Genomic DNA, 12,525 nt, shown 5'->3' with positions numbered 1-12,525 from the left:
TTGCCACTTTGTCAGGGCTAGTGATGACTAATCCTGCTCTGCAGCCCTATTGGTTGGATGAGCCATCAACATACAGACTCCATGCTAGGGTTATTGATTCTATCTTCTGAGCTTCCGATGGTAATGAAGCTATTGCTTTAGGTGTAGAAGCAATGTCAACAAGATATGTGAAGTCGGCGATGAAATCTGCTACTGCTTGACCCTTTTTTGCTGGTTTTGGTTGGTAGGAGATGTCAAACTCACCCAATGCTATCGCCCATTTGATCATTCGCCCAGATGTGTCAGGACTCTGGAGTATATAAGAGGGTGATTGGTAAGCACAATGATGGCATGTGCTTGGAAATAAGGGCGAAGTTTTCGAGCAGACATGACCAATGCTAGAGCTAATTTCTCAATGTTGGAGTATCGTGTCTCCGCATCTTGTAGGGCCTTGCTAGCGTAGTAGACGGGTCGTTCGACACCACTGTCCTTTCGGATAAGAACAGAACTGACTGCTGAAGCCGAGACCGATAGATAGATAATGAGAGTGTCACCAACTTCTGGTTTGGAGAGCAGAGGGGCTTTACTCATGTACTCTTTGAGGTTCCTGAATGCCTTGGCACACTCCTCCGTCCATGTAATGTACTTCTTATTTCCCTTGAGTGCTTTGAAGAAAGGAGCACATCTGTCTGTGGCCTTAGAAATGAATTTGGTTAAGGCTGTCACCTTGCCAGTAAGGCTTTGGATGTCTTTTGAAGTTACTGGCTCTTTCATGTCGAGGATTGCTTTGATCTTTTTGGGGTTAGCTTCAATGCCTCGTTGGCTAATCATGAAGCCTAAGAATTTTCCAGAGCCCACGCCGAAGGCACATTTGTTGGGGTTCAACCTCATTCGATACCTCTTTAGAATGGTGAAAGTTTCAGATAGGTTGGTGATGTGTTGGTCAGCATGTTTGCTCTTGACTAACATATCATCAACGTAAACTTCCATGTTCTTCCCAATCTGTTCGGCGAACATTGAATTGACTAGTCTCTGATAAGTTGCTCCTGCATTCTTTACACCGAAGGGCATGACTTTGTAGCAATATAGTCCCCTGTCAGTAGTGAAGGCTGTGTGTTCTTGGTCTGAGGGGTTCATGAGGATTTGGTTGTATCCTGAATAAGCGTCCATGAAGCTCAAGAGCTCACACCCTGCCGTAGAGTCTATAAGTCTATCAATGAGAGGAAGAGGGAAACTATCCTTTTAGCATCCTTTGTTTAGGTCGGTGTAGTCGACACATATTCTCCACAAGACCTTTTGAAGCAGGAGACTTTCCTTGGTCGGATTTTTCTTAACAGGGACAACATTTGCTACCCATGTTGGGTAATTGACTTCACGGACGAAGCCTATGTCCTTGAGTTTTTCAACTTCTGCTTTCATCGCCTCGTATCGTTCAACATCATAAGATCTTCGCTTCTGTTTTACTGGTTTAGTCTTGGGATCAATACTCAAGTGGTGACAGATGATATCGGGAGAGATGCCCGGCATATCTTTATATGACCAAGCGAAGACCTCGGCGTTCTCTTGCAAAAATGAGATCAGCGACAACCGAATGGGTGGTGACAAAGTGGTGCCAATCTTCACCATGCGATCTGGATGGTCCTTGGAGATAGAGACATTCTCTAACTCTTCAGCGGGTTGTGCTTGCTGGGTGAAGGAGTTATCTCGAGGGTCATCGGGTTGACTGTTGCCATTATGAAGATCCGAGTTGGCTTCATCTGGACTGGTCTTTACTACTTGGTTATGTATAGAGAGGGTCTCCTTGGGGACAGGCAGGTGTTGTTGCTTAACTGAAGTGTTGTAACATGATCGAGCACTAAGTTGATCTCCCCTGATGTATCCATTGCCGAAAGGGGTTGGAAACTTCATCAACAACATATGTGTGGATACCATAGCCTTGAGATCATTGATGCATGTGCGCCCAAAGATGACATTGTATGCCGTCGGGCAATTGACCACTAGGAAGTTAGTGGTAATAGTAGCTGTGTAGGGGCATGTACCAATGGTGAGGGGTAAGTGTATACTCCCTAAAGGTTGCACGATATTGCCAGAGAAGCTTATCAGAGGAGAAATCAAGCGATCGAGCAAGTGTTCAGCTACATTAAGTGCCTTGAAAGCTTCAGCAAACATGATATTGACTGAAGCACCTGTGTCTATCAGGATTCGTTTCACATCAAAATTTGCTATGTGAGCCTCCACGATCAGCGGGTCGTTGTGAGGGTAGATGATACCTCTTTCTTCCTCAGGGTAGAAACATATTGGATCCCAGTTAGGCTTTTGATACTTGCCTCCCCTGATGTCTTCCACGTGAAACACTTGATGGCCAGGTCTCAAAGTTCGTTCACTATTTTTCATGGCCCTATTGGAAGATTCAGACATAGGTGTGCCGCCGTTTATAGAATATATCACATTCACCTGGCGTTGGTTACGGTTATCCCTTGGAGGGTGAAGGAGGAACTGATCAATTTTTCCTTCACGTGCCAAAGCTTCAATATGATCACGGAGGATGACGCACTTCTCGCCATCATGGCCATTATACTCGTGATAGCAGCAAAACATGCCCGTGTTTTTCGTGGACTTGTAATCTGGCTGTCTTGGCTTTGGCTTTGGTATCAGATGAGCTATACTGGGGTAGATGGCCGCGCATGTAGCGTTCAAAGGTGTGTATGTCTCATACCTCGGGGTAGGGCCTGTCTTGACATGTGATTGGCCCACTGCATTGACTGCCTGGGGACGGGCGTTATTGTGACGATATCCTGAGTTATCCCGATAGTGCCCCTTATTCTTTTTATTAAAATGAGATTGGTGAGGATGGAAATTTTTCCTTTTGCCCTGGGATTGATATGTCTGCTGACTTGGCGAAGCATTAAATGAGGCCGGAGGGTGTGCTGCTACCGTTTGGAAGGTTGAGGTCTTTTCATTCGGTTGGATCTGGCCTCCACTCCCTACTTGCTGATAAGGGGTGACTGTAGGGGGTTTCCCTTGATATGTCCTTGCCTCTTCGCCTTTGAAATTCATATGACTTCGCGCTTCCACCTCTCTCTCTCCTCTTTTTAGAGCACTTCCAGTGTAGTAAGACTTTCTTAGGGAATAGACAACTCAATCCCTTTAAGAGCAACTCCACCGTTGCTAATTGCCTTGGGGATAGGCAACCCAATCCCCTCCTCCCATCCCAAAAACACTTCAGTCCACTCGGGCAATTAGGCTCAAGGCAAGCCCGATGGAAAAGTAAGGCAATAATTGTCTGGCTCAGCGCCTGGCCTATGTGACGCAAGGGTGACGTCACCATGACGTTAGCCATAATTTAAATTATTAAAAATATAAAAAATTATAATTTTTTCTACAAACACATAACCATGTTCTTGCACTTTACACTACATTTCAATATTTTCAAATACTTTCAACCAATCTTTTATTATTATCCGAAATTAAAAATAAAGTTATCTTTTATTATTTTATTAAAATAAAAAATATTTGTTGTAATTCTAGTCACTCAATGTGGATGCCCACTCATCCCACTAAGCTTTGTCTATCACTAGCTTTACCTATTAAACAAAGAAACAAATGAAGAAAGAAAGAGATATAGACATATGGAGGAAAGGAACTAAGGAAGAAAGAGAGAAAGAAAAGAAGAGAGAGGAGAGGAAGAAGAGAAAGAAGAGAGATACAGAAGAAAATACCAGTGAACTGGGCTAGAGAGAAGAGAGAAAACAGTGACAGTTATCTTTGTATTCCTATTATTTCACATAATGAGAGAAAAAACTGTTGATGCCTCAAGGATGTAGGCACGCTTGCCGAACCTCGTAAATATTGTGTCTCATTTACTTTATATTCCACAACGCACATACCACAGATTTTACAACACATTGTTAGCATAAAAAGCTCTTGTGTCAGTGGAAAGCACAATGTCATAAATCCGGTGAAGCACTACATACCTCTCACCTCTATTGGTTGAAACTTCACATATAAGAAAATTCTTATATTTTATTCTCATATCTTTATACTACGAATTTCTTAAATCAAGTATATATCTTGTTTCATGACTGTATATCATTATTTGCAGAAGCAAAAAGGGTACATGCTTCAAATTCACAGAAAATCCGACAGTCATATTACGAACTCTAAAACTCTAATTTCCTGTGCTAAAAAATAAACACTTCCTTCATGAAAGTTATTCCTTATCAACTCTCCTATAACATATCAAAATTCCAGAAAGATCCAATGGTGAAATCATTCCAAATCTTTGAAATACTACCACAAACTTAAATCCCGCAGAAAACTGGACAGCTATCTTATAAGTGCCAAAACTCCATTTTTAGTATCTTAGATCGAAATTGTTTCTTCACGAAAGTTGTTTGGTATACTCTTATCCATATCATACTAAAACTTGAGTTAGATTTAACAGTTTGATCTTCTCATAAGTTGCAGATATTGCATTTGACTCCAAAACTTACGGGAACCATTTCGACTCTTTCAAAATTTATTGGAGGAAGACTTATTGTTACTATTACCTCCTGAGAAACTAATAGGACTTGGAGATGTAAAATGAAAATAAAATAAAAAGGATGAAACAAAAGAAAGTGGCAGACAAAGAAAAGGAAAAAAAACAAAAGATTGAGACTTAATCATTGCCTTTTCTGATTTGGCATATTTATGTGAATGGTGCTAGTTTAAAGTCATATCACAAGTTCTATTTATTTAAAGCTTGTGACAAGGGTCTTGATTCAGCATCATTCACATAAATGTCAAAGCTTAAAGCAAAGGGTAATAATTCCACCCAATATAAATGAATTGCTTTAAATAAATAAAACTTATGATAGGACTTTAAACCAGCACTATTCACATAAATATACCAAAATATAAAAAGCAATGATTAAAAATCTTCATCTTTTGTTTTTTCATTTTCTTTGTCTACCACTTTCTTTTGTTTCATCCTTTTTTATTTTATTTTCATTTCACATCTCCAAGTCCTATTAGTTACTCATGAGGTAATAGTAACAATAAGTCCAGTTGATGTCCTTCCTCCAATAAGTTTTGAAAGAGCCGAAATGGTTCCCGTAAGTTTTAGAGTCAAATGTAATGCCTGCAACTTATGAGAAGGTCAAACCGTTAAATCTAACTTAAATTTTAGTATGATATGGATAAGAGTATAGCGAACAACTTTCGTGAAGAAATAATTTCGATCTGAGCTACTAAAAATGGAGTTTTGGCACTCATAAGATGGCTTTCCAGTTTTGTTTTAGCACAGAAAGTTGGAGTTTTAGAGTTCGTAACATGACTGTTAGATTTTCTGCGAATTTGAAGTTTGTACCCTTTTTACTTTTGCAAATAATAATATGCAATCATGAAACAAGATATATACTTGATTCAAGAAAATTAGCACTACAGAGATATGAGAATAAAATATATGGATTTTCTTATCTATGAAATTCCAGCCGACAGAGGTGAGAGGTAGGTAGTGCTTCACCGGATTTATGGCGTTGTGCTTTCCACTAACACAAGAGCTTCTCGGGCTGATAACGTGTTGTAAAATCGGTGGTATGTGTGTTGTGAAATATAAAGTAAATGAGACATAATATTTATGAGGTTCGGCAAGTGTGCCTACGTCCTCGAGGTAGCAGCAATATTTTCTCTCATTATGTGAAATAATAGGAGTACAAAAATAACTTTCACTATTTTCTCTCTTCTCTCTAGCCCAGCTCACTGGTATTTTCTTCTGTATCTCTCTTCTTTCTCTTCTTCCTCTCCTCTCTTTTCTTTTCTTTCTCTCTTTCTTCCTTACTTCATTTCCTCCGTATGTCTATATCTCTTTCTTTCTTCATTTGCTTCTTTGTTTTATAGGTAAACTAGTGATAGACAAAGCTTAGTGGGTTGAGTAGCTAGGAACCTTCTCACTCCCTGAGATGAAAGAATACTTTCAAAAGTGTTTGATGAGTTGGTTATTCAAGACTCTTTGGCTATCAATGTTTAATGTGCAGGTTCTGTATCCAACATGGACCAACGTCTACTTGCTTGAACTCGCCAAGTCGAATCATTAATGACTGAGGTGGCAAGTCTTAGAAAGAAGCAAATGAAGAAAAAAGAGATAGACATAAGAAGGAAAGGAAGTAAGAAAGAAAAGAAGAGAGATGAGAGGAAGAAGAGAAAGAAAAGAGATACATAAGAAAATACTAGTCAGCTGAGCTAGAGAGAAAAAAGAAAATAGTAAATTATCTTTATACTTCTATTATTTCATATAATAAGATAAAGTACTATTGCTGCCCCTAAGATGTAGGCACACTTGCCGAACCTCTTAAATATTATCTCATTTACTTTATATTCCACAACACATATACCACCGATTTTACAACAATATTAATATTTTAATAGAATTGCCTAAGTTGTTCAATTTAGGAGTGCAAATGCACTTGGGTAGTTACTGTTCACTGCAAGTTGTTACTGTTCATGATACGTAGATAACTTTCTTAATTTCTAACTTGCTACTAAAAGAGAAAGGGTGCAGGATTACATGACCAGAGTTTATATTTATTTTTGAGCTTTTGCTTGAATGGACATGAAATATATATTGTTTTTCCTTGCAGGCATGGAGCAATTGCAGAGTGCCGTCTTGATTTCACCAAGTGAGCATGAAACAGAACAAAACCAGATTACCCATGGGACTCTTCTCATTCCTTAATGGAACTGTCAAGTACCCGAAGAGCTAGTCGACGACAAACACCCCTTCATTTTGTTAAAACACCAGAGGCAATGCAATCCGAGTGTGCTCGTGTTCTCAAATTAGTCCTCCATAGAAACCTTCCCAGTTTCATACATATGATACATCCAAATTGGTTCAAGCAATTCCTTTGCATTTCGCAGATTTTCCCTTCTGTCTTCTTCAATGTCTTCTTCTATTTCTCTCTCAATCTGAGGGTAAAGCTCTTGAAGAGAAGCCAACATCATATTGCCCCACTCTCTCTCGTCTTCCCTGAATACCTTCCGGCATGCAAAGCGTACGAGTCCCAAAACCAATCCGAAATTCTTCTTTTGCATCCCAACAATCGCGCTAATCAAGAAAATCACCCCAAACACATTCCTTATGCTGATATTTCCTTTCAACAATGTAACAATCATGTTAAGAAGTTTCTTAAAAGAAGGAAACTCATCTGGTTCGGAATCTCCATCTTCTGGCCTAGCTTCACTTATTTCAGAGAGCTCAGTTTTAGCTAAAATCAGAAGCCATGATGGAAAGTGGAGTCTGATGCGGTCAGCTGTAGTTATTTCCATCACTTCTCCCTTAATCTGTTCTACAATGTGCCCAGATCCTAAAGCTAGAATCAAGTCAGGAAGCCAAGACTTTACTCCAGTCACCAAATGAGCAACATAGTTAGAACCCAAGTACAACTCAATCGAGATGATTAAATCAAGCAGATCGTTGGCAAGATCAGACGCTTCAGTGAGTGCTGGTGAAGCTTCAGTAACATCTTTAAGAGCTAGATTCAGTAACTTGGCTGCATATGTGAAGGAGCTCTTCAAACAGAGAACCATATCCTTCAAATCCTCCTCCTCAAATTGAAAAGGCTCACGAGATTGTTGCTCCAACTTAGATACGACATATCTTATGTAACCTGATGTGAACTTTAAGCACCTTTCCTGAATTTGATGAACAGAACCTATTGTAGCGGCATCAACCACGAACCTTAAGACTGCAGTTAGCATCTTCACCTTGTTTGATAACTTCTTTGGTTCTGTATAGTCGCATCCTGCATGCATATATCATAAATGTTAATATTCTGTCATAATGTAGGCCCTGTTACCCGGTTTGACCCCGATGAAAGGGGCAGAAGTACATCCAATTAACAGTACATATGTGATGCAGTGAATTATAGTTATAATGGGTACGGCTGAAGATTATAATTTACATCTTTTTCATCCCCATTATTATTGTTTTCATATTGTCACTGCAATCCCAAAGGGTAAAAGGAAACAAAATCTTTTTTAATGAACTAGTTATGTTTCCTACTCAATCTTTACTGTTAGTTATCTCTTCAATTTATGTGATATGTGCCTTTGTGTGCGGTCCATAAACCATAAGTACTTACCACTATCACTTGGACTTGAGGCATCAGTATGCGATTCTCTCTGTCTTTTCTCACGACGGTTGGAAGACTTCTTGCTAGAATGCTTAGGTTGTGGAGAAATTTTTCCGGACCCTCCAGCATCATCTGCCCGAAATAGCTTCTCTGCACAGTTAACTAGGTGATCCAATGCATGTTCCAACTTAGTCTGCTGAAAAAGAAAAGAAAAGCAAGACTTTAAACAGTGATATTGTGGCAGATGAATTACATCAGCATCAAGTCCTTGCAAAGTTTAACAATTTTGAGGACACATGTTGTGTGAAGAGTACAGTACAGAAGAATCTGTCCAAATCAAAACAAGGCATCTGATTAACAATGAACATATTATATCACAGAGTTGGTTAACGGTCAATGAAAACACAAATAATTACTGATTAATAAATGAACTCTTTTCATGAAACATAACTAAAAGGAAAGGAATATCAGAATTCCATGCGTCAAATAGTATCTTGCATGCAATGTAACTGGTACAGAACCAATGTGAACTCCACGTAATTTCCTGAATGTTGAACCAGATTTTACGAGTCATGTCAACATGTGCATTCTGCCAATTTCTTTTTGTTCCAAAGCTTACCATGTTTTGAGAGTTTTTGAAGGTGAAAACAACTTGAATTACACAGAAAACAAAGGGACATAAAAATAATTATTTTCCATTACTTAATTTCATTTCGTGATTTAGAAATTGATCTACTAAAAAGTTAAATCATGGTTATGGAGCTAAACAATATCTACTAAAAAAGTTAAAGCGTGGTTATGGAGCTAAAGAATATGTAAGATAAAAACCTATTAAGACAATAAAGCAGCTTAAAAACTTCAAATAAGAATGAATGCGAAAAATAGTAATATGACTTGCCTCAGAACTAGATCTTGTGGAATCAGTCCTATCTTTACTTTTTGTACCGCAATCTGTTGTAGTCGAACTGGCATTTTGAAGAGACATATGCAGAGCAAGAGCTGTATATGCCAAGACAGGAGATGTGTCCATATATTCACAATGCATGCACTGCACAATGCTGACCTCCGAAATGACATTTAAGGATTGAAATAACGACTCTAGAACTTGAGACCCCAATATAGAATTCCGAGTGTTGTCAGATGCAAGTAAATCTCTAATTTGCCAGGCCATTCCTACTGCCACTGAATAATCGTTCTCAAAATTGGTTGGTTTTTTCCCGCCAACATTTCTCCATCGAGCTGAAATTTTGCTAGAGGACTTTGATTTCTTTCTTTTTGCAGAGAAAACACTCAGATTTGGTATTTCATTGCCAAATTTGACATGGCAACGATAGGCAGCTTTCTGCAGGAATGCTGTTAGAGCTTCAAGCATACCATCAACCCCATCACATGACAGCAACAATTTGTGAGCAGACCTCACTTCAGCTTGCCTCTTGGCATCTTTGGATAAACCACTACAATTAGTGACCAGGTTCATGCATTCGTCAAGAAGTCCAGCTAGATCATCTGGAGAGACAGTTGAGACAATGTTGAATACAGAAGACTGAGCAGACCGAGTAGATGCAGCAGCAAACAAGCACTTCAACTTTTCACCATCGAAGAACTCCTTAAGAGCATTCTTGAAAACTGACTCGCTTGCTAGGGTATTGCAAAGGTTGGCAGCAGCAAGAAGTAAACCTTCAATTTGATCTTCATCTAGATTACTAGGCAGCAAGACCAAAGTAATCAATACTCGAACAAGTTCCATCAGAGACTTGAGAGATGACCCTTGGGACACAGCAAATTCACAAAACCTGGCTCCAGCCATTGGAGACCTTTTAACGAGCGTAGCACAACGATTACATGCTGCTTCAACGGACACTTTTGAAGGAAAGTATGATGGCATAAGCAGTTGTGTAATTTTCTGAGCAACTTGAGGTTGATCATTTGCAAGGTCCGACAATAATACATCTAATTTCACCACCTAGTGAAAGATGAAATGAAGCATACAAACCAACTAACATCAAAAAAGGCATCAGAAATAACAAGAGCTTATCATAATTATAAAAGCAATCTTTACCTTATGGAACTGGAAATTTGGAATATCCCTTATAACAAGGAGGAGATCTGCCATTGCAGCTCTTACTGATAGGACATTGTCCAGCATCAAATGACCCAGTCTGGGCAGAAGAACGTTGAGAATTTGATGGCATTGTGGATTTCCAAACAAGTAGATAATTCCATTCAGTGTGGAAAGTCTAACCTCATGACATACATCGTGCGACATATCATCAACAATTTTGGTAATTAGCTTTGTGATTGTACTCAAAGGGATGATTTCCCAAAATAGATGAAGCACTCGACAAGACCCTTCCACCGCAACCACTCTCACGTCTGGACAATCATCGGTGAGTAATCTCTCCAATAAAAAGAACTGCTTATCAAGCAAGGAATCTTTCACTTCTTTTGTGGAATCGGGATCTTCAAGAGGAAACAAGTCCAGCAGCAAATGCAGCGCATTTTGACGAACATTAGAATTCGCAACCTGTGATCACATACCAGTCATTCAGATACAACATAAACACAGCATTTGACAACTGTATTCACAAACTTATTAACAAAAATTTACCTGCAGCGAGCGAAATATCACAGGTTCAGACAGCTGGAAAAGAAGCTTCTCAACACCAGCAGTGGTCCTCTGGTTTATAAACCCTCCCAAAACCCTTCTAATCGAAGCAGCAAAAGCTCCAGAACTGGCATGTATTGCACCCTCAATCAAACCCTGCAAAAACCCATTCTCGATCTCACTTCTCGATTCGCCATCCGCCACTTTCCAAGCCCGAAACAGGACGTCCCCGTAGGCCTCCAGCATTGACTTTCGACCAAACGGAACCTGAGATCGAATCATTGCCAAAACTTCCTTCAACAGCTGCAAACTCAACCCGAACATAAATGCAAGGAACTTCTTCCCCTCCTCTGCTTTCAGATACAGCGGCGAAATCACACACCGAATTAACAAGAGCTTCAAGTCCTCAATGCTCTCGTCTTCGAAATCAAAGCAAGTAAAGGCCTCCCGGAGCGCATAGACTCTGTGAACATCTGCCTTCTTTTGCAGAGTCAAAGATCTCGAGAGCAAGAAAGGGAGCGACTGAGAAATCAGTGATTCTCGACTCGGCAACTCCTCCTTCCACCATTGCTCGCACAAACCCGCGATCTCCGAAACCAGCACCGAGTCCGACTCCAAAATAATCAGATTGTCGTGCAGCGCCTGAACTCCGGTCAACAAATCCAACGGCGAGAATGCGTTCTGGGGATGCGAAATGCACAATTGCGCGATAAATGCTAAAACTTGAAGTTCCGAAAGAAGGCATTTCCTCTCTCGCTCCGGGTTAGGGTCTGGGTCGTCTGAATCAGGTTCTGGTCGGGTCTTGGACCGCCTAGAAGACCTCCGGGGCCGTTTGGTGGGAGGAGAGCGCGGGGAGTTAGGTTTAGGTTTAGGGTTTTGGTTGGGCTCCAGAAGGTTCTTGAAGGATTGTATAGCTTGGGAAATGGAGTGGGACAGAGAGAGAGGGAGAGAGGAGGAGAGGTCGGAGGAAGGCTTGACGCCGTGGATTAGGGTTTTGAGAGAGGGCTTTGAGGATTTTAGGGTTTGCTTTGCGGCGGAGCTCAGGAATTCGTCGGCGGAGGTCTGAAGGGATGAGCGGAGCCGCTTATCCATGGCGATTAGTTTTCCGGGTGATGAACTTCGAAGTGGATTCTTGTTGTTGCAGAAGTTATAATTGCCTATGCGTTTCGATTTCTGGAGGAACTGAGGGAGAGCGGTTGCCGTCTGTGATAGTAAACAATTTGACGGACAAATAAGACAGAATGTATAGTATGATCAAAAAGCAATGATTAGTCTGTTATTTTATGCGAAGCAACGGTGTGTGCCACTTTAAATGTTTTCAATTTTCAAATAAGTTTTTGGCGCTGATTGGGAAGAAGACGAACCGGGCTCAACACTTTCGAATGCAAATAGCCGGGTTCACCATTTAAAGAAAATGTCTTTGTTTGATCGGAAATTCTTTCCCACACATTTGTTTTCCTAACTATTGAGATTTATTTTCTAAGTGAATGGTTGAGATTTAATTAAATGAGAACTATTTAAATATCAACCGTTACTTTTGTTCCTTGATGTGCAGGAGCAAGCTCCTTGTTTGATATAGATCTTATTTAGAGTATCTTTAGTGAAGTCCCTCAATAGGGACAATCATTGTATAAAATAAATATAAGGATAAAATGAATATCCAATAAATCGGAAAGTAAGTCTTTAAAGTATATGGACTCACTGAATACTTAGTGTATGTACCCACATATAGGGACTGAAAAGGTAGCCCACCAAAATGAGTGTTGCTATGCAGCACGATTCCCACTTGCTGCTGACGCGCAAGTGGAGTTGTACTCGTTGACAGAGCTG

The 12,525-nt window shown here is 40.1% G+C and overlaps 1 protein-coding gene across 2 annotated transcripts; it reads right to left on the bottom strand.

The window, feature by feature from the left end:
• Positions 1 to 6,298: 6,298 nt before the first annotated feature.
• Positions 6,299 to 11,941, bottom strand: LOC103403989 (uncharacterized). Of its 2 annotated transcripts, none has more exons than XM_008342856.4 (5): positions 10,699 to 11,941; positions 10,150 to 10,614; positions 8,989 to 10,053; positions 8,100 to 8,283; positions 6,299 to 7,760 (listed from the first exon to the last, which is right to left on the bottom strand). In XM_008342856.4, the coding sequence occupies exons 1-5, from the start codon at positions 11,785 to 11,787 to the stop codon at positions 6,796 to 6,798; spliced, it is 3,768 nt and encodes a 1,255-aa protein (XP_008341078.2). In that variant the 5' UTR covers positions 11,788 to 11,941; the 3' UTR covers positions 6,299 to 6,795. The 2 variants fall into 2 exon arrangements, with proteins under 2 accessions (XP_008341078.2, XP_008341069.2); XM_008342847.4 differs by having other exon boundaries at positions 8,100 to 8,286; positions 10,699 to 11,937.
• Positions 11,942 to 12,525: the final 584 nt, after the last annotated feature.

The sequence above is a fragment of the Malus domestica genome, chromosome 02, assembly GCF_042453785.1.
Source record: "Malus domestica chromosome 02, GDT2T_hap1".
Lineage (NCBI taxonomy): Eukaryota > Viridiplantae > Streptophyta > Magnoliopsida > Rosales > Rosaceae > Malus > Malus domestica.
This window is presented reverse-complemented; position numbering and strand designations above follow the sequence as displayed.